The 22347-nt window shown below is 46.8% G+C and overlaps 1 protein-coding gene and 1 pseudogene across 11 annotated transcripts in view; both read left to right on the top strand.

Annotated features, from left to right (window-relative positions):
- The window catches only part of tipin (timeless interacting protein), an 89780-nt gene that overhangs the window by 38113 nt on the left and 29320 nt on the right, over positions 1-22347 (top strand). The window contains exons 1-3 of one of the 11 annotated variants that reach the window (XM_072470358.1): positions 18035-18117; positions 18688-18808; positions 19910-20003. In XM_072470358.1, coding sequence (XP_072326459.1) covers positions 18709-18808; positions 19910-20003 — 194 coding nt within the window. In that variant the 5' untranslated portion in view covers positions 18035-18117; positions 18688-18708. Of the gene's footprint in view, positions 1-18034; positions 18118-18534; positions 18556-18687; positions 18830-19894; positions 20004-22347 lie in introns of those variants that run through there. The other 10 variants (XM_072470356.1, XM_072470352.1, XM_072470355.1 and 7 more) reach the window with 10 other exon arrangements.
- Positions 547-3614, top strand: LOC140387369 (THUMP domain-containing protein 1 pseudogene; annotated as a pseudogene).

The following is a 22347-nucleotide window of genomic DNA, read 5'->3' as shown; positions in this document are numbered from 1 at the left end:
CATTACAGCACTACTACTGGTGGGAGGATTCCACTACATGGTGCACATAGGGACTTTCATCATAAACATGGGCATAGGAATTTATAATGGAATTATAAAAATAAGGACTGAATGTTTTTCTAAAAACATGGATTTTCAGCCTAATTAGTAATTTTTGATCTGAAAACAGTGGCGGATTCTCCGAAATCCCGGCCAAGTGTTGATGCCGGCGTCAAAACTGGCGTGAGCGACGCCAGCATCAGTGGGCCTCCAGGCCCAGTCATATTCCCCTTCTTCGGGGGCTGTAACTGCGCCGGAGTGCCGTGCGCTGCTCCGGCGCCGAAAGCGGGTCCGTGCATGCGCAGCAAGGGCCGCCGCAGGTCCGCGCATGCGCGCCACGGCCATCTCCGCGCCAGCCCCCGGGCAACATGGCGGAGCCCTACAGGGGCCTGGCGCGTGGGAACATAGGCCCCCCCCCCCCCGGAATGAGCGTGCCCACCGATCGGTAGCCCCCGATCACGGGCCTGGCCACCGTGGAGGCCCCCCCCCGGAGCTAGCTCCCCCCCCCCTCCCACCAGGACGGTCCCCGCAGCCAGAAAGCCGAGGTCCCACTGGGTAGGACCATAGGCGAACAATGCCGGCGGGACTCCATAAGACCAAAAGACATAGGAGCAGAATTAGGCCACTCGGCCCATCGAGTCTGCTCCACCATTCAATCATGGCTGATATTTATCTCATCCCCATTCTCCTGCCTCCTCCCCATAACCCCTGATCCCTTATTAATCAAGAACCTATCTATCTCTGTTTTAAAGACACTCAGTGATTTGGCCTCCACAGCCTTCTGCGGCAAAGAGTTCCACAAATTCACCACCCTCTGGCTGAAGAAATTCCTCCTCATCTCTGTTTTAAAGGATCAGCCCTTTAGTCTGAGATGGTGTCCTCTGCTTCTAGTTTTTCCTACAAGTGGAAACATCCTCTCCACGTCCACTCTATCCAGGCCTCGCAGTATCCTGTAAGTTTCAATAAGATCCCCCCCTCATCCTTCTAAACTCCAACGAGTACAGGCCCAGACTCCTCAACCCTTCCTCATACGACAAGCTCTTCATTCCAGGGATCATTCTTGTGAACCTCCTCTGGAACTTCTCCAAGACCAGCACATCCTTCCTTAGATACGGGACCCAAAACTGCTCCCAATACTCCAAATGGGGTCGGACCAGAGTCTTATGCAGCCTCAGAAGTACATCCCTGGTCTTGTATTCTAGCCCTCTTGACATGAATGCTAACATTGCATTTGCCTTCCTAACTGCCGACTGAACCTCCACATTAACCTTAAGAGAATCGTGAACAAGGACTCCCAAGTCCCTTTGTGCTTCTGCTTTCCGAAGCATTTCCGCATTTAGAAAATAGTCTATGCCTAGATTCCTCCTTCCAAAGTGCATAACCTCACACTTTTCCACAATGTATTTCATTTGCCACTTCTTTGCCCACTCTCCTAGCCTGTCCAAGTCCTTCTGCAGCCCCCTTGCTTCCTCAATACTACCTGTCCCTCTCCAGATCTTTGTATCATCTGCAAACTTAGCAACCGTGCCTTCAGTTCCTTCTTCCAGATCATTAATGTATATTGTGAAAAGTTGTGGTCCCAGCACAGACCCCTGAGGCACACACTAGCCACCGGCTGCCATCCTGAAAAAGACCCCATTTATCCCCACTCTCTGCCTTCTGCCTGACTCGGCGGAACTCGGCGGGCACTCGGCCCGTCGAGCCGGAGAATCGCCGCGGGGGGCGCATTCAACGGCCCTTGACTGCTGCCGCAGTGACCGTGCTGGCGCGATTGGCGCCGATTCTCCAGTCGCCGGAGAATCGGCGGCCCGGAAACGGAGCGATGTGGCTGGATTCGCGCCCTCCCCCCCGGCGATTCTCCGACCCAGCGCAGGATTGGAGAATCCTGCCCAGTCACTTTTATAATGTAGGAAATGATAAAATATAAATTCCTATGTCTACATTTAAAATGAAAGAACGTATGTAAACTTGTCACGCTGTGGTTTTGGGCTGAAGCGGCGGTGAGTCAATGGCAGCAGAGCCCAGAGCCAAGCGGAGGAACAAGGGCTCGTTCTTGAGCCATGCGGCCAAGAAGCCCCGCGGGAGCCGGGAGCTGGAGGTGGGAATGCAAGGCCTGCTCATCACCTGCAACATGAATGAGAAGAAATGCACGGCCGAGGCGTACAGTCTGCTGAACGAATACGCGGACCAACTGTATGGCCCAGAGAAGTTTGTAGAAGAATCTAATAGCGAGGATGAGGAAGATGACGATGCTGAAGCTGCTTTGAAGAAAAGTAAAGCAGATCCGTGCATCAACACAGAATAATCTCCGCGATTCCAGGCTTTGGACAGTGGAGCCAACAATGTTGTCTTCATCAGAACTCTTAACATTGAACCAGACAAATTAGTACACCACATTTTGAAGGACCTCTACGCAACCAAGAAGAAGAAGACCCGAGCTATACTACGAATGTTGCCAGTGTCAGGGTCATGCAAGGCTTTCATGGAGGAGATCCCAAAGTATCTTGAGACTTTCCTAGAACCCTGGTTTAAAGTTCCAAAAAAGGCCTCTTTCCAGATTGTTTATAAAGTCAGGAACAATAGTCACATGAGCAGAGATGATGTCATCAAGGCTCTGGCAGGAGTAGTAATAAATTTGAATGCTGAAAACAAAGTGGACCTTAACCATCCTGAGTATCCCATCATTGTGGAAATAATCAAAGGTGTCTGCTGTGTGAGCGTCGTTCAGGACTACATACTTTTCCACAAATACAACCTGCAGGAAGTGGCGAAAGATGACATTGAGGAAAAAGGGGAAAAAAAAGGCCTCCTCTCTTCCCTCTGAGAATGATGATTGTCCAGAATCGAAAGAGCCTTCGGAAGCAAAGGAACCCAAAAAGAAATGTGAGCAAGATGAGCAGGAACTGGAACAATCTGTCACAGGTGGTAAAGAGGCTCTTCAAGAACAGAAAAGTGGGGAATAGAGACGTGTGAAAAACATCTACAAAAAAATACCTATCTGGTCATTGTCCAGTCGGTTGTGACCTGTACACAGATTGGTACTATTTGTGTTTTTGTATGCCAAACCTTTTGTAAGTGATGAAGGTACATCTTTGTGTATTTCCAGAGAAGAGATGTACCTCATGCTCACTCCACAGAGGTTATACTTCACATGCAGAATGTGAGCAGAACGCACAGGGCAGCTACACAGAAAGATTCTTTAGTGAGCTAGTTTGTTTGATATGGTCGTTGCTGATGAAAGAATTTTAAAAAAAAAACCTTTTCCTTTTTGGAAAAAAAAACATCTTGATCATCTTTTTAAAAAGAAATTGCTCAAGCAAGGTTTCAGTTGAAATGTTGCACTCTGATTTTATCTCTTGGGAACTCTTGTTGTCTTATTTTATTGGCTATTACGCTGTTTGTAAATGTATTGGAACTTCAGATATTATCTGGTATAACTATGGTTATCGTTTTAGGTTAAACTTGCATTTAACAGTGAGTGCTATAAGCTGATGCTGTGTATCTGAAAATTTGGTTCCTGGACCTGTAGTTTTGATTTTTAAGAGAAAAATTAAAGGTGGTCAAGTGAAAAAAAACTTGTCACGCTGTAATTATATTCTCCCACCAGAGGAGGCACTACAGCACGACTACAGGTGGGAAGATGTCATAGATGTTTACAGCATGTAAACAGGCCCATCGGCCCAGCTAGTCCATACCGTACAGTATCACTAAGCTAGTCCCACTTGCCCACATTTGGCCCATATCCCTCTATACCCACCCTGCCCATGTAACTGTCTAACTGCTTTTTAAATGACAAAATCGTACCCGCCTCTACCACTGCCTCCGTCAGCCCGTTCCAGATGCTCACTACCCTCTGTGTGAAGAAACTTCCCCTCTGGTCTCTTTTGTATCTCTCCCCTCTCACCTTAAACCTCTGCCCTCTAGTTCTAGACTCCTCTACCTTTCGGAAAAGATGTTGACTATCTAACTTATCTATGCCCCTCATTATTTTATAGACCCGTATAAGATCACCCCTAATCCTCCTACGCTCCAGGAGAGAAGTCCCAGCCTATCCAGCCTCTCCTTATAACTCAAACCATCAAGTCCCGGTAACATCCTAGTAAATCTTTTCTGCACTCTTTCTAGTTTAACAATATCCTTCCTATAATAGGGTGACCAGAACTGTACACAGTATTCCATGTGTGGCCTTACCAATGTCTTGTACAATTTCAACAAGACGTCCCAACTCCTGTATTCAATATTCTGTCCAATAAAACCTGGCATGTTGAATGCTTTCTTCACCATCCTGTCCACCTGCGACTCCACCTTCAGGGAGCTATGAGCCTGTACCCCTAGATCTCTTTGTTCTGTAACTCTCTCCGACTCCCTACCATTAACTGAGTAGGTCCTGCCCCGATTTGATCGACCAAAATGCATCACCTGACATTTATCCAAATTAAACTCCATCTGCCATTCATGTGATTACACTGTGACAAGGTGACATGGGTACTTAGATCATAAATGTAAATATAGGGATTTATAATGGAAATATAAACGTGTGATTGAATATGTGACATTAAAATGGAGATTGCATCTTACCTGTGTACTCTGACTCAACCGTTCCACTTCACCTTGAAAAATACACGTAGTCACGACTTCCTTTGTGTATTACGAAGGGAGATTGAGTAGTACATCTAAAAAACATCCCCCTTAATTTGTTTTAATCCTAAAACTCACACTAATAATAGTAACGAGTTCATTAATAGAAGCAATTAGTAAGAACAGAATGCTCAGATTATTTTTTCTCGAGTGAATCAAGTAGGGTGCCCAAACTCTTTGCGTTATAACCTCATCCTGGGCTATTGAGATCTGACCATCCAAATGGTCAAGATTCCCTTCAGATCTCGGCACGCACGCACCTGGAGATGGGCTACCCAAGAGAAAAGTGGTGGGAAATACAGCATCTCTGCCATGCACACACTCATCCTAGGGATCACTGAGAAGATAAGCAAGGAAGCTTCTGCCATTATCTTCCAGGATGGCGAGTGGGAGTTCGAGCGGGGGTGGAGGAGAGTGGGAGGTGGAATAAATAAAAGCAAAGCTGTAGAAAATATAATGAATTTGGCATCTGAAACTTGTATTTGAATGTAACCAAATTCAGCAGCAGCTTATCAAACTGCAGCACTCAAATTGTGCTGTACATTGACATTTTCATAAGATGTCATTGCAATAATAGCAGCAAAAGTCAGCTAAATATTAATGAGCAGAATAAGGCACTCCAGTGTTGACAATGAAATAAATGCACAGACAATATTATAATGCAGGGTGCTTGGAAATTAGGAAGAACGTTTATATTTTATACTCAAAGGGCTGTGAGGCCACAGAACTATGGTGCATTGTCTCTTTGTATGATTATCCTGAGGGCTAAAATGTTTAAATTTGCAATAATCTTAAGTAATCTATGTACGGTAGCACAGTGGTTAGCACTGTTGCTTCAGCTCCAGGGCCCCAGGCTCGATTTCCCGCTTGGGTCACTGTCTGTGCCGAGTCTGCACATTCTCCCCGTGCCTGCATGAGTTTCCTCCGGGTGCTCCGGTTTCCTCCCACAAGTCCCGAAAGACGTGTTGTTCGGTAATTTGGACATTCTGAATTCTCCCTTTGTGAACCCAAACAGGTGCCGGAGTGTGGCGACTAGGGGATTTTCACAGTAACTTCATTGCAGTGTTAATGTAAGCCTACTTGCGACAATAATAAAGATTATTATTATTGGACATGTTTATTTTATTTAACAAATAGTCTACTACCTGCTATAGTCTAATCCTGACAATTCAAAACCTTGGCCGTGCTAAGAGAAAATAATTCTCTAGTCATTCGAATTGAACTAAGAGTACACAGCGTTTCATTACTAGGATTTTCACAATAAGTGCGAAGTCTTACAACACCAGGTTTGTTTTGAATCACTAGCCTTCGGAGCGCAGCTCCTTCCTCAGGCGCGTGAAGAGGTGGGTTCCACAAACTCATAGACAAAAGTCTAAAAGATGCAAGACGATACTTTGAATGCAAATCTTTGCAGGTAATTAAGTCTGTATAGGTCCAGACGGTGTGACTGGAGAGAGGGATGAGTACAAACATTTAAAAAGTTTTTTTGTTGAAATTGTGATGAAAATAACAATCACATGGGCATCCTGATTCTTCAGCAGGTGAGTTTGCACCGTGAATCAAGAAGATCCCTGATTGGGTTCCAGTCTGCGCTGAGCAGCCAGTAAGATTAGTTGTAATGTCCGAGGGGGATGAAAGATCTGGCAGGGTTCCCACTCCTGATCACAACCCTCTGGAAAACGTTCTTGTGTGGATAGCAGAATCACAGTACAGAAGGTGGTCATTTGATCGAACATGTCCACACCGGCTCGCGATAAGAGAATCTCAGCCAGTCCCACCCTCCCTGTTCTTTCCTCAGGACCAGCACAACAGAAAGAGATGAGGATAATTTGAGGGTTTGTCTATGATGTTTAAAGAGTATCTTTCCAACATTCAACATTCTGGACAGGTTCCCAGCACACCTTCAGCAGAAGCAATGGTGGGGCACTTGGAGTGAAACCGCCCAAAGTCAGGGGGGCTGGATGTGAGTCCAGAGCTGAAGACTCCTTAAACTGGGAATTCCTGCTTCCCTGGCATCCGGGAGCTGGTGTGATTCCATCAGGCAACATGTCGAGTGAGACAAAGTAGGCCAGGCTTTATAAGAACTGAATGTCTCCGGCAATGTCGGGCCACCCAGAGTGCCGCAGGAGCCCTCCAGGCCCAATCACACGACAACCCCCACACTGGGAGAACGCAATCTGGTCTAATTGTGGGGATTACAACTGTCACAACACCCTGGACGAGTGGGCGGTCAATTCCTACCCCACTTGACCTGGGGTAGCAACACAGGTGAAATTAAAGTTACTCACATTTCCAATAACTTTCAATTGATCCCGATTAAGTACAGTTACTAGGTTTGTAAATTTTAAAAATATATTTATTTTTATTTAACTTTGTCTTTTATACCAAAAAATACACAAAATACAAAATATCCAAACAACAGCAAAAAAATCCCAAAAGAACGAAAATAATAAACCAGTAAGCCCCCCCCCCCGTTGCCTCCCTTCCCCCTTTTCACAGCTAACAGTGACCAATCCCTGGAAATACAATCTGAATGGTTGCCACCCCTGGTAGAACCCTTAGATTGAACCCCTGGTACTGTGTACCTGACCTTCTCGAGATGCAAAAACTCCATTAATTCACTCAGCCACGCCGAAGCAGTAGATGGGGTCACCAAGCTCCAACTTGTCAGGATTCACCTCCAAGCAGCCAGCAAGGCGAAGGCCCGGACAACTGCACCTGCCCCGTACAGAGCCAGACACCCCAAATATAGCCACTAAAGGACAGGGCCCCAGTTCAACGTTCAGAATCTCCGCATGGTAATTATGATGCGATGAGGCAAGACTTAGGATGCATCGGATGGAGAGGAAAACTGCAGGGGATGGGCGCAATGGAAATGTGGAGCTTGTTCAAGGAACAGCTACTGCGTGTCCTTGATAAGTATGTACCTGTCAGGCAGGGAGGAAGTGGTCGAGCAAGGGAACCGTGGTTTACTAAAGCAGTCGAAACACTTGTCAAGAGAAAGAAGGAGGCTTATGTAAAGATGAGACATGAAGGTTCAGTTAGGGCGCTTGAGAGATACAAGTTAGCTAGGAAGGACCTAAAGAGAGAGCTAAGAAGAGCCAGGGGGGGGACATGAGAAGTCTTTGGCAGGTAGGATCAAGGATATCCCTAAAGCTTTCTATAGATATGTCAAGAATAAACAAATGACTAGGGTAAGAGTAGGGCCAGTCAAGGACAGTAGCAGGAAGTTGTGCTTGGAGTCCGAGGAGATAGGAGAGGTGCTAAATGAATATTTTTTGTCAGTTTTCACACAGGAAAAAGATAATGTTGTCGAGGAGAATACTGAGATTCAGGCTACTAGACTAGAAGGGCTTGAGGTTCATAAGGAGGAGGTGTTAGCAATTCTGGAAAGTGTGAAAATAGATAAGTCCTCTGGGCCGGATGGGATTTATCCTAGGATTCTCTGGGAAGCTAGGGAGGAGATTGCTGAGCCTTTGGCTTTGATCTTTAAGTCATCTTTGTCTACAAGAATAGTGCCATAAGACTGGATGATAGCAAATGTTGTCCCCCTTGTTCAAGAAGGGGAGTAGAGACAACCCCGATAACTATAGACCAGTGAGCCTTACTTCTGTTCGAAAAGGTTCGAAAGGTTTATAAGAGATAGGATGTATAATCATCTGGAAAGGAATAATTTGATTAGAGATAGTCAACACGGTTTTGTGAAGGGTAGGTCGTGCCTCACAAACCTTATTGAGTTCTTTGAGAAGGTGACCAAACAGGTGGATGAGGGTAAAGCAGTTGATGTGGTGAATATGGATTTCAGTAAAGCATTTGATAAGGTTCCCCATGGTAGGCTACTGCAGAAAATACGGAGGCATGGGATTCAGGGTCATTTAGCAGTTTGGATCAGAAATTGGCTAGCTGGAAGAAGACAAAGGGTGGTGGTTGATGGGAAATGTTCAGACTGGAGTCCAATTACTAGTGGTGTACCACAAGGATCTGTTTTGGGGCCACTGCTGTTTGTCATTTTTGTAAATAACCTGGAGGAGGGCGTAGAAGGATGGGTGAGTAGATTTGCAGGTGACACTAACGTCGGTGGAGTTGTGGACAGTGCAGAAGGATGTTACAAGTTACAGAGGGACATAGATAAGCTGCAGAGCTGGGCTGAGAGGTGGCAAATGGAGTTTAATGCAGAAAAGTGTGAGGTGATTAATTTTGGAAAGAATAACAGGAAGACAGAGTACTGGGCTAATGGTAAGATTCTTGGCAGTGTGGATGAGCAGAGAGATCTCAGTGTCCATGTACATAGATCCCTGAAAGTTGCCACCCAGGTTGAGAGGGTTGTTAAGAAGGAGTACGGTGTGTTAGCTTTTATTGGTAGAGAGATTGAGTTTCGGAGCTATGAGGCATTGTTGCAGCTGTACAAAACTCTGGTGCGGCCACATTTGGAGTATCACAGAATCATAGAATTTACAGTGCAGAAGGAGGCCATTCGGCCCATCGAGTCTGCACCGGCTCTTGGAAAGAGCACCCTACCCAAGGTCAACACCTCCACCCTATCCCCATAACCCAGTAACCCCACCCAACACTAAGGGCAATTTTGGACACTAAGGGCAATTTATCATGGCCAATCCACCTAACCTGCACATCTTTGGACTGTGGGAGGAAACCGGAGCACCCGGAGGAAACCCACGCACACACGGGGAGGATGTGCAGACTCCGCACAGACAGTGACCCAAGCCAGAATCGAACCTGGGACCCTGGAGCTGTGAAGCAATTGTGCTAACCACTGTGCTACCGTGCTGCCCAAATGGTGCTGAAACCCGCCCTCCAAAATCTTTCCAGCTTCGGACAAGACCAGACATATACACGTGATTCGCAGGGCCCCTCCCACATTACTCACAGATATCCTCCACCCCCTCGAACAGCCGGCTCATCCTAAACTGTGTGTGGTGCGCCCTGTACACGACCTTCAGCTGTCTCAGCCTCGCACACAAAGTCGAGGCATTCACCCTCCGCAGCACCTTACACCACATCCCTCCTCCAGTGCCACCCTCAGCTCATCCTCCCATTTAGCCTTAACCCCCCCTCCATGGACACCTTATCCTCCTCCAAAATATTCCCATAAATCTCTGAGACAGCCCCCGTCTTCCCCCCCCTTCCTCGCAAAGTCCCACACCTGCATGTACCGGACCCCTCCCCCGCAAAGCCAACCCAAACTTCCGAAGACCTGCCCAATCCCAGGCCACATGTACTCCCAGATACCTAAAGGAGACGCTGCCAGATGGAATGGCTGCCCCTCCCCCCCCCCTCCACCCTGGCTCCCACCCCTGGAGAGGAGACCATAAAGTACTCACTTTTCCCCAAATTCAGCTTATACCCAGAAAAGCCCCAAACCTTTGAAGCAAGCTCATTATGACCCACACCAAGAAGCCCAGCTCTGAAATATATCACAATACATCATCTGAGTACAAGGACACCCTATGCTCTACCCCCTCACTATAGCAGCCAACGTTCTCTTCACAAACCGCATCATCCAATTGGGGGCATATACGCTTACCAACGCTAGCAACCTCCCCTCCAGTGCACCCGTACACGTACCTACCCCCCTCATCCGCCACCACCGTCTCCATCTGTAACCTCACCCGCTTGCCCACCAAAATCACCCCCCCCCCGGAGCCCTACTATCAAACCCCGAATTGAAACAACTGACTCACCCAACCCCTTTCTACGCCTCATAGAACATAGAACATACAGTGCAGAAGGAGGCCATTCGGCACATCGAGTCTGCACCAACCCACTTTAAGCCCTCACTTCCACCCTATCCCTGTAATCCAATAACCCCTCCTAAACTTTTTGGACACTAAGGGCAATTTATCATGGCCAATCCACCTAACCTGCACATCTCTGGACTGTGGGAGGAAACCGGAGCACCCGGAGGAAACCCACGCACACACGGGGAGAACGTGCAGACTGCGCACAGACAGTGACACAAACTGGGAATCGAACCTGGGTCCCTGCCGATGTGAAGCAACAGTACTGTGCTACCGTGCCGCCCACATTCATTCGGTATAGTGGGCCCGATCCACGCCTGAGTCAAAGCCCTCTGGCCTTCTGAAATGGTACATTTTTAAAAAATCTCGCCGACACATTGGAAACAAAAAGAGATAAAGTGGAAAGCAACCCTAACTGTAAACTGTTTTCCCCACGTATGTCTGGGTGTTTCCAGATTTAGTGTTGGTTTTTGGTGGCACGTTGCTTGAGTATTGCTGAAAAAAGACACGTGTCGACGTTTTCCATCTCGCACGCATCAGGATAATTCGCAAGAATACCAAATTGTAGAGGGAGCTAATTGCCCTGGTGAGTGTCAGGCAAAAAGCTTTGACAAAATTTGTCCTTTTTCAACAGTACTCAAGTTTTTATCTCAACTAATCGGAGTAGGTTGCAGAACAATAAATGACAATAAAATAAGTTGTACAATTGGAAAATAGGAAAAGAGGAAGTGAAGTCTATCAAAAACCAGTCTACTGAAAGGAAACACTTTAAAAAAGTGCTTCTGTGAAATCATTAATCAAATATAGGTTCCAAATTAATTATTAATCAAAACACACTTAGAGAAAATGGGAGGAAGTTAGCGTAGGGCTTTTGACATTATTCCGTAAATGAAATGTACAGATTCAATATAAATACAGAGAGAGAGATAAATCAACTCAGTTTATACATCGGAAAGAAACATTTATAAAATAGCAATAAAACTGCATTAAATGGAGTGTGAGAAAGAGGAGGAAGTAAAGGTTTACGTGTTGAATAGTTAAACGTGATGAGAGGAACATTTAAGGGGGAGAAGGGATCTAATATTAAAAACTGGTTCACGTTAAATCTTTATGTTTATTAAATAAAACAACATGTCAGGTGAGAATATCTTGTAAACAGGAGAGGAAATAAAGAGAGAGGAAAGGAATGTTACTAATTCTGCATCACAGAATCCCTACAGTGCAGAAGGAGGCCATTCGGCCCATCGAGTCTGCACCAACCCTCTGAAAGAGCACTCCACCCAAGCCCACTCCACCGCCCTATCCCAATAACCCCTTAACCTAACCTACGCATCCCTGGGCACTGAGGGACAATTTAGCATGGCCAATCCACCTAACCTGCACATCTTTGGACTGTAGGAGGAAACTGGAGCACCCGGAGGAAACCCACGCACACACGGGGGAGAACGTGCAAACGCCACACAGTCACCCAAGGCCGGAATTGAACCCGGGTTCCTGGAGCTCTGGGGCGCCAGTGCTAACCACTGTGCCACCTTGCCACCCTAAGGCATAATTTCCTGGTTAAAGCAGTGATGATCACTCCTGTAAGTGATTTAAGTGTATGCAATAATACTGTAACCTGGGGTAGGAGCTGAATGTCCAATGATATTGTAAAGTGGGGGACTGGAACAATAAGACCCTGAGCACTGCTTTCATTATTGAATCATTTATTAATATGCCAACAATAGAAAAAGGTTCAAAATTTTTGGAAGGAAGGCTACAATTGCTGCAGTTAATTAATTAGACATATCACATGAGTATCAGGGGTGGCACAGTATTGCAGTGGTTAACACTGCTGCCTCACGGCGCTGAGGACCCAGGTTCGATTCCAGCTCTGGGTCACTGTCTGTGTGGAGTTTGCACATTCTCCCTGTGTCTGCGTGGGTGTCACCCCCACAACCCAAAGATGTGCAGGGTAGGTGGATTGGCCCCTTAATTGGGGAAAAAAAGAATTGGGTACCCTAAAAAATTTTTTAAATCACATCAGTAGCAAGAAAATGGGTTAAAAACCCATTAAAAAAACCTGAATCCCAAAACTGAATGGGATAAAATTAAAGCAGCAACAATTATCAATTTTAAAAGGATTCTCTATCAGCGGGAACCTCTGCTTCGCCGGCAGTGCACCCATTCCCGCGGGATTCCCAATGGCGTCGGATGGCCAGAATGGGGCACCCCATTGGCCAGCTGCTGGACTGGACTATCCCTGCTACCTTTCTCAAACAGCGGTCCCACATTAGCTATTCTCCAGTCCTCTGGGATCTCACCTGTAGCCAACGAGCAGCCCCGATAAGGGGGCGGGGGGCCCTTAACACAGTTCATGTACCTTGGTAAAAACAGAGTCGGCTAGACCCAGACAGGCACCGACTAGAGAAGACCCAGTAGGGAACTACTGGAGCTGTACATAATAGTTAATGTGTTAAATAAAGTAATTTCTGTTTTTCTCTACAACTCTCCTTTCGTTGCCCCTTACAAAAGGTGTAAAAGCAATTTGTTTGAAAATTGCCCCTGACAAACCACTTTGATGAACTTGCAGATATACGCAGTTGAAAAGATGGCTGTGGTGAGATCAGACAAGAAGAAGCCAGACTCATTCATGACATCTGACCCTAATCAATTTAACACTGAATAAAACTGCAGACATGAAAATCTTAATTGATACGGGTTATGTCATTTCACATCTCTGAGGGCAATCGATTCCCTTCTCAAAGAATAGCCAATGATTATATTAATTTATGATGAATCAAATAAATCCCTTGGAAATTTACCTCTTTAGCCTGCAAACCACACACCACCCCCACAACAAAACTCTTACATTCACTCTTCCCTTGACATAGTTGTTTATTCTCTCGACTTTAGAAATAAACCAAAATAAGTTTCCAATTTGTGAACTTTTAGTTATTTTACCTAAAAGCGCAGGTGATGGTTTTAGCTGAAATCTGGGCCCACGTGCTTTTTAAAACTCTATATGCATACTAACACTAAGGCTGGATGGAGTCTGCCTGCCCAGTGTTGCAAACCCAACCCTGTGTCTGTTTAAAAACTTTATCTGCGTTATTTAAAACAAAAATTTGAAACTGGACTTTTGTGCTGAACACAGAGAGGGTCCCAGGTTCGATTCCCGGCTTGGGTCACTGTCTGTACGGAGTCTGCTCATTCTCCCCGTCTCTGCGTGGGTTTCCTCCGGGCGCTCCAGTTTCCTCCCACAAGTCGCGAAAGATGTGCTTGTTAGGTGAATTGGACATTCTGAATTCTCCCTCAGTGCACCTGAACAGGCACCAGAGTGTGGCGACGAGGGGATTTTCACAGTCCCTTCATTGCAGTCTTAATGTAAGCCTACTTGTGACAATAATAACGATTATTATTATTAAGATGGTCCCTAACATGTGACTATTGAATGCCTACTTCCTCTCTGGACTCTGATTTTGGAACACTGGAACTCATGTGAACCGATATCCCTTTTTCTCTGTGTCCTTGTACTGTAAACCTCCATTTTCTTATCGCCCCCTTTACTGTCTGAATGCAGAGTGGGATAATGCTAACATTCGTTTTCACGGGTTCTGAATGAATTAACCTGCTGGGTTAATCCTGACTCAAATTTGCTGTGGGGATTATTAGTAAAACTGAATCATGCAGAAACTGAGGGGTTGGGAAAATCTGTCACTGCTTATTCTAAAAACCAGATTCAAAACACCTTTTGCTAACGGACAGGCGATAAGGGGGGAAACAGCCCCTCCCAGCCATAACAGCAGGAATTTCAGGTCCACTGCACCATCTGATCTGAAATCCCCCCTCTAGCAGCAGTAGCTCTGTCTGTTATCACACAACAGCTCCTTCTATGCACAAAGTATAAATTAACACAGTCTTCAAACTACCTGTTAATGCTTGCTGGTGTTTCAGTCTCTGACATTCTTGGCATCCTCAACATATGAATCATCTCTTAATGGATCAGATTACATCCGTCTGTGGCCACTATCTCACTTGGGGAGAATGTGGCTGAGATAGTGTCCGACCCACATGCACTATGGACTAATCATGGATTAGCAAAACAAGCCCTTGTAAAAGGGTGATATTCTGGAATGTAATCCATGTTATCATAGAATCATCGAATACCTACAGTACAGAAGGAAGCCATTCGGCCCCTGAATCTCTGAAGGAGCACCCTACCTAGGCCCATTCCCCTGCCCTATCCCTGCACCCCCATAACCACACTTAACCCGCACATCCCTGGACACTAAGGGCAATTTAGCATGGCTAACCCACCTAACCTATCTTTGGACTGTGGGAGGAAACCCACGCAGACACGGGGAGAACGTGCAAACTCCACTTCATTTCATTAGGGGCAGCACGGTAGCATAGTGGATAGCACAATTGCTTCACAGCTCCAGGGTCCCAGGTTCGATTCCTGGCTTGGGTCACTGTCTGTGCAGAGTCTGCACGTCCTCCCCGTGTGTGCGTGGGTTTCCTCCGGGTGCTCCGGTTTCCTCCCACAGTCCAAAGATGTGCAGGTTAGGTGGATTGGCCATGTTAAATTGGCCTTAGTGTCCAAAATTGCCCTTAGTGTTGGGTGTGGTTACTGGGTTAAGGGGTTATGGGGATAGGGTGGAGGTGTGGGCTTCGGTAGGGTGCTCTCTCCAAGAGCCGGTGCAGACTCGATGGGCCGAATGGCCTCCTTCTGCACTGTAAATTCTATGAATTCTATGAATTCCACACAGTCACCCAAGGCCGAAATTGAACCCAGGTCCCTGGTGCTCTGAGGCAGCAGTGCTAACCACTGTGCCACTGTGATAATAGAAGGACACCTCCCTCATGTTTTCTTTGGCTTTTAAAGGCCTCTAAAAACAAGAACAACTTGTATTTATGTAATACCTCTAACATAGGAATGTTGAGCCTCTTGGTCTGTGTACTGTTACAAGAAGCCAAACAGTTACATATCAAACTCTCTACACTGAACTTATGATTCAACACGGTAGCACAGTGGTTAGCACTGTGGCTTCACAGCGCCAGGGTCACAGGTACGATTCCTGTCCGTGTGGAGTTTGCACATTCTCCCCGTGTTTGCATGGGTTTCGCCCCCACATCCCAAAGACGTGCAAGGTAGGTGGATTGGCCTCGCTAAATTGCCCCTTAATTGGAAAAAATGATTTGGGCACTCTAAATTCATTTTTAAAAAAAAGGATAACAGCCCCTGTCGGCTGAGGTACTGCAGCGCCTCCACTGGGTGGAGGATATAATTACAGCATTTCTATTCTAAATGTGAATAGAGTTTGTAATCAAAAATAACAAAGTTCACTTGGATGCAAGATAATTAACATATGAAGCAATTTTGTCGAGATCACATCGAACCCAAGGTATAAAATTATGAATTTGAACTACAGAAGGTACACATTAATCTATTTTCCTCAAGGTGATACCGTTTATATTCCCCATGCGACAGCATTTGTAATTGTCTGTCTGGTTCCCGATTTTGGAAGCAGACGCTTTCTCGGTTCCACTATAATAAAATGGGGCGGCAGGCACGGTGGCACAGTGGTTAGCACTGCTGCCTCACAGCACCAGGGACCCGGTTTAATACTGGCCTCGGGTCACTGTCTGCGGAGTCTGCACGTTCTCCCCGTGTGTGCGTGGGTTTCCTCCGGGTGCTCTGGTTTCCTCCCACAGTCCAAAGATGTGCAGGTTAGGTGGATTGACCGTGATAAATTGCCCTTAGTGTCCAAAAGGTTTAGGAGGGGTTATTGGATTACAGGGATAGTTTGGAAGTGAGGGCTTAAAGTGGGTTGGTGCAGACTCGATGTGCCGAATGGCCTCCTTCTGCACTGTACCGAGTTATCGGTTCAATATGGCTAGGCAAACCCCGGGGGAATTGGTCATGGAATTTCTGACCTGCCTTTGCAAGCTAGCTGAACATTGTGACTATAGCTCAACCGTCCGAGATGTTGAGAGACTGCCTGCTGTGTGGCACTAATATTATGGTGACCCAAAGGAAACTGTGAGCAGAGCAGCTTTGGACCTACAAACGACCATAAAACTGTCACTTTCCAATGAGAACACGGAAAAGGGGAGCAGGAACTCCAGAGTTCCATGAATTTTGATGTAAAATGCATTGGCCACATCCCATTATATAAAAATAAGGCTCTAAGTAAATTGTCGCGCCTTGGATATGCCGATCAATACTGGGGTTGCTGTCTCAGTCCTTTGACCCCAAAGGTTTCCGAAAACTCTGTTTGGGGATCCAGCGTCTGGGTCCAAAGGACGCTAAGGCCCGTCTGGCAGGAAGGCATTGACAATTATTGGGACTATGGTGACCCCAGTTGCCCAAGGACAACAGTCAGTTTGACAACCACTGATAGGGGTGTAAGGACACGGACCCGGACCCAGCCTTCTGGGCTGCAACTGGTTACAGAGACTCCACCTGGATTGGCAGCAAATTTTCCGAATAATAATCATAATCTTTATTGTTGTCACAAGTAGGCTTACATTAACACTGCAATGAAGTTGCTGTGAAAAGCCCTTAGTCGCCACATTCTGGCGTATGTTCAGGTACACAGAGGGAGAATTCAGAATGTCCAAATTGAAACCGGAGCACCCGGAGTAAACCCAGGCAGACACAGGGAGAACGTGCAGACTCCGCACAGTGATCCAAGCCAGGAATCGAACCTGGGACCCTGGCGCTGTGAAGCAACAGTGCCTTGATGATCAGAGGGACTTGGCCTACATGTCCAAAGATCCCTAAAAACAGCAAGACAGGTAGATAAGGTGGTTCAGAAGGCATTTGGGACACATGCCTTTATTAGCCAAGGCATTGATTATAAGAGCAAGGAGGTTCTGCTGGAGATGCATGAAATGCTGGTTAGGCCCAGCTGGAGTAGTGTTTGCAGTTCTGGTCACCACCCTATCGAAAGGGAGCCATTGATCTGGAAAGGGAGCTGAGGTGATGCACCAGGATGTTGCCTGGGCGGGAGTGTTTCGGCTACACAGAGAGACTGGATAGTCTGGCATTATTTTCCTTGGAGCAGAGCAGGCCGAGGGGGGCCTGATTGAATTGTATAAAATTATGAAGCACAATGATAGGGTGGATGGGAAGGAACTTTTCCGCTTATTTTTAAGGTGAGGGGCAGGAAATTTGGAGCGGATTTGGGGAAAAAACGTTTCCCCCCCAGGGGGTGTGTGAATCTGGAGCTCGCTGCCTGAAAGGGAGGCATTCGGGCCACCATGGTGCCCGGACCAGGCGCTGGAACATGGATTAGAATGGAGGTGCATGCGGGCCAGCACCGGCCCGATGGGCTGAAGGGGCTCCCGCCGCACGAGGCGGTGACTGGTCTCAGATACCGCCTTCTGATTGGCCAATCTGTGACGTACAATCCAATTGGCTGAGGCCTGGATCTCTGATTGGCTGCGGCCGAACGTCAGGCTTCGATTGGCTGTGACCGGACTCCAGGTTGTGATTGGCTGAGACTGGAAGGCTCTAATTGGCTGAAGCCGGGCCCCAGGCTCTGATTGGCTGCGGCCGGGTCCCAGGCTCTGATTGGCTGAGGGCGGGAGGCTCTAATTGGCTGAGGCCGGACCCCAGGTTCTGATTGGCCGGGCCGTACGCGGGTTTCCGACGGCGGGAAGAACATTCCAGTCTGCACACAGAAGTTGTGATTGGGTCAGTAACCATCAGCGGAGGGAATGGATTCACTTCCGGTCACCACCAGCAGGGGCGGTGGACCCAGTTGTTGTTGATGAATTCAAACCTGCTGCTTCAAAAACCCGGGTTCGGCCTCACCGGGGCCATCGGAGCGGGTGCCGGGGCGGCGCGTGCGCAGCAGAGAGTTGCCGGCGGGCCATGCCGGGAAAGCGCGTGCGCAGAGTTGCTGCTGGCGGGCGGTGCAGGGGCGACGCGTGCGCAGAGCACTGCTGCCAGTAGCGCGTGCGCAGAGTGCTGCTGCCAGGAAAGCGCGTGCGATGTCGAGTGCTGCTGCCAAGAGTGCGCGTGCGCGGTAGAGTGCTGCAGCCGGGCGGTGCCGGGAAGGCGCGTGCGCAGTGCGTTGCTGTCGGGAACGCGCATGCGCAAGAGGGCACTGCACAGAGTACCAATATGAAGGTGAGAACTCCCCACAAACAGATGGAGGTGTGAAGCCCGCTGCTGCACAACCCTCCCAGGCAGTGAGCGGCACAACCCTCCCAGGCAGTGATATTAACGCTCCATTGACTTTCCTGATCTATTGTTCCACAGTGGACAGGACCAGCTGCTGTGATGAGTGGCACCTTGGACAACATCCCTGACTATGATCACCTGGAAGATGAAATCTTTCCACCTCTCCCTCCTCCAACATCACCTGGGCAGGTGGGAGACGGTGAAGCCTTTGGAGCTGACGGTGAGTGGGTCATTGTGAAATTGTCTTAAATTTCAGATTCAGAACAGTGGAAAAATAGTTTCATTTCAACTGAGTAGAATAAAATATTGTCATTTCTTCAAGAGTAAAATTTGGAATTCAGAAACTAAAACAACAATTTAATGACACTAAGAAGAAGCTATTCAACTCGTTAAACCTGGGTGTGTAATTTATGTTGTCAGAGGCGAATCGATTTACTGTTGGAAATAGCATACAAAGTTAAATGTAGAAATTACATTGTTTTTCCATCGAGTAAAATGTCTGGAATATGTATTCAACATTCTAGTTAATTTACCCCTCCCATTTGATGATCTTGATCATTCTTCAGTTATTATATCCTTTAAATATTGGTTCTCTTTCTGTGGAGTTTCCCTCCAGTGTATTAAAATAAATTTAGAGTACCCAATTCTCTTTTTCCAATTAAGGGGTAATTTAGCGTGGCCAATCCACCCACCCTGCACATCTTTGGGTTGTGGGGGCAGACACTGGGAGAATGTGCGATTTTAAATTTAAAGCTATGTCCCCTCGTGCTAGATATCCCCATCCGAGGAAAAAGGCTCTCACTGTCCACCCTAACCAATCCTCTGATCATCTTGTATGCCTCAATTAAGTCACCTCTTAACCTTCTTCTCTCTAATGAAAACAGCCTAGTCGTAAGGTCAGTAGAATTTTAAGGTGAGCGAATTTTTTCTTGAACAAAGTTATTCCATAATACAGCGGATTACACCATCGGAGGACTGCCAGTTCTTTCGAAGACCAATCTCGTTAGTCCCACTGCCCCCTAACTCTGCCCAAAGACCTGTCATTTTATTTTTTGCGTTTAAACATTTGAAAAGTTGTTTGCCATAGTTGGCAAGATTCAAACGTTTACAAGAAAACTGCAATAGATTTCTAACCCATCACCATAGCCACTCAGACAAAGTACCCAGCAACCTACATTTCAATTCTCAAAGTGCCATGGTGGGATTTGAGCTAATGTTCTCTGGACCTTTAGTCCAGTAATATAGCCACTGCACTGTGCACCTGATATTATATGATTTGTTTAAGATTTTAACCTCTCAGCAGAGGAAGGCAGACAGGACGGAACTCAGTCCAAAGAGCCTGTTGTTCTCCGGAAAGTTGTGAGAAGACCACAGCCTAAGCTGGACGCTCAGCGGTAATTAACCTTTTCAATATTACTGAAGTGGCTGTTTTGCTTTGTGTGACTCGTGTTGTTGACAGAATCAGTTCCCTGGTAATGCTTGTTACAATGTAGAGACTTGGTGGCATCTCTCATATCTTATTACGTGACCTGCCCAAGCCCCCTGTGGGTAAAAAGTAGTTACCAGAGTACCCAATTCATTTTTTCCAATTAAGGGGCAATTTAGCGTGGCCAGTCCACCTATCCTGCACATCTTTGGGTTGTGGGGGCAAAACCCATGCAAACACTGGGAGAAAGTGCAAACTCCACACTGACAGTGACCCAGAGACGGGATCAAACCTGGGACCTCGGTGCCATGAGGCAGCAGTGCTAACCACTGCGCCACCATGCTGCCCTAGAAACATAGTGTCATTTGGAGCAATGAGAATACATCTTGTTTCGAAAACTGCCAGTAAAAATTCTATCCAGATGTCTTGGAGTTGGCAATGGAATCAACTGTTTGCAGACACTACTCCATGTTATCAGAGAATGGCACAGAGTGTGCTTCTATCTAACATCTACTATTCCCTGGACTGTTCTTCCTGAAGTGTTGATAGGCTAGGCGAAATGGTCCAGTCAGCCTGTGCCTATTTATTGCTGTGTGCCATTTCAGCAGCAGTTACTGGGCGGTGTGTGGGTTGTCACAACACCCTGGACAGGTGCATGGTGAATTCCGGCCCCACTTGACCCAGAGTCACAAGTGAATTAACCAATATTTCTTACAATAATTCCCCAGGTCTTTGGCCCTTGGCTGCCCAATAATTGCAGTCACCAGGTTTGTAAATATAAACACGATTACTGTTTATTTAAAACACAAATAATGACAAAATATGCAGTAGGTGCTGAGGTCCCAGGTTCGATCCCGGCTCTGGGTCACTGTCCGTGTGGAGTTTGCACATTCTCCCCGTTTCTGCGTGGGTTTCGCCCCCACAACCCAAAGATGTGCAGGGTAGGTGGATTGACCACGATCAACTGCCCCTTAATTGGAAAAAATGAATCGGGTACTCTAGGGGGGGGGTTGAAATTAATAAGGATGAAAGTCGAAGATAAGAACAAAGAAAATTACTGCTCAGGAACAGGCCTTTGGCCCTCCCAGCTTGCGACGATCCAGATCCTTTATCTAAACCTGTCGCCTATTTTCCATGGATTTACTTCCTTCTGTTCCCCGCCTATTCATATATCTGTCTAGATGCATCTTAAATGATGCTATCGTGCCCACCACTACCACCTCCGCTGGCAAAGCGTTCCAGACACCCACCACCCTCTGCGTAAAAAAAACTTTCCACGCACATCTCCCTTAAACTTTCCCCCTCTCACCTTAAAATCGTGACCCCTTGTAATTGACACCCCCACTCTTGGAAAAAGTTTGTTGCTATCCACCCTGTCCATACCTCCTCAATTTTGTAGTCCTCAATCAGGTCCCCCCTCAACCTCCGTCTTTCCAACGAAAACAATCTAATCTACTCAACCTTTCTTCATAGCTAGCACCCTCCATACCAGGCAACATCCTGGTGAACCTCCTCTGCACCCTCTCTAAAGCATCCACATCCTTCTGGTAATGTGGCGACCAGAACTGCACGCAGTATTCCAAATGTGGCCTAACAAAGTCCTATACAACTGTAACATGACCTGCCGACTCTTGTACTCAATACCCCATCCGATGAAGGCAAGCATGCTGTATGCCTTCTTAACCACTCTATCGACCTGTGTTGCCACTTTCAGGGTACAATGGACCTGAACTCCCAGATCTCTCTGTACATCAATTTTCCCCAGGACTCTTCCATTGACTGTATAGTCCGCTCTTGAATTAGATCTTCCAAAATGCATCATCTCGCATTTGTCTGGATTGAACTCCATCTGCCATTTCTCTGCCCAACTCTCCAATCTATCTATATTTCGCTGTATTCTCTGACAGTCCTCTTCGCTATCTGCAACTCCACCAATCTTAGTGTCATCTGCAAACTTGCTAATCAGACTACCTATACCTTCGTCCAGATGATTTATGTATATCACAAACAACAGTGGTCCGAGCACGGATCCCTGTGGAACACCACTAGTCACCTTTCTCCATTTTGAGTCACTCCCTTCCACCACTACTCTCTGTCTCCTGTTGCCCAGCCAGTTCTTTATCCATCTAGCTAGTACACCCTGAACCCCGTGCGACTTCACTTTTTCCATCAACCTGCCATGGTTTATCAAACACCTTACTGAAGTCCAGGTATATGACATCTACAGCCCTTCCCTCCTCAATTAACTTTGTCACTTCCTCAAAGAATTCTATTAGGTTTGTAAGACATGACCTTCCCTGCACAAAGCCATG

The sequence above is a fragment of the Scyliorhinus torazame genome, chromosome 12, assembly GCF_047496885.1.
Source record: "Scyliorhinus torazame isolate Kashiwa2021f chromosome 12, sScyTor2.1, whole genome shotgun sequence".
In the NCBI taxonomy this organism is placed as follows: domain Eukaryota; kingdom Metazoa; phylum Chordata; class Chondrichthyes; order Carcharhiniformes; family Scyliorhinidae; genus Scyliorhinus; species Scyliorhinus torazame.
This window is presented reverse-complemented; position numbering and strand designations above follow the sequence as displayed.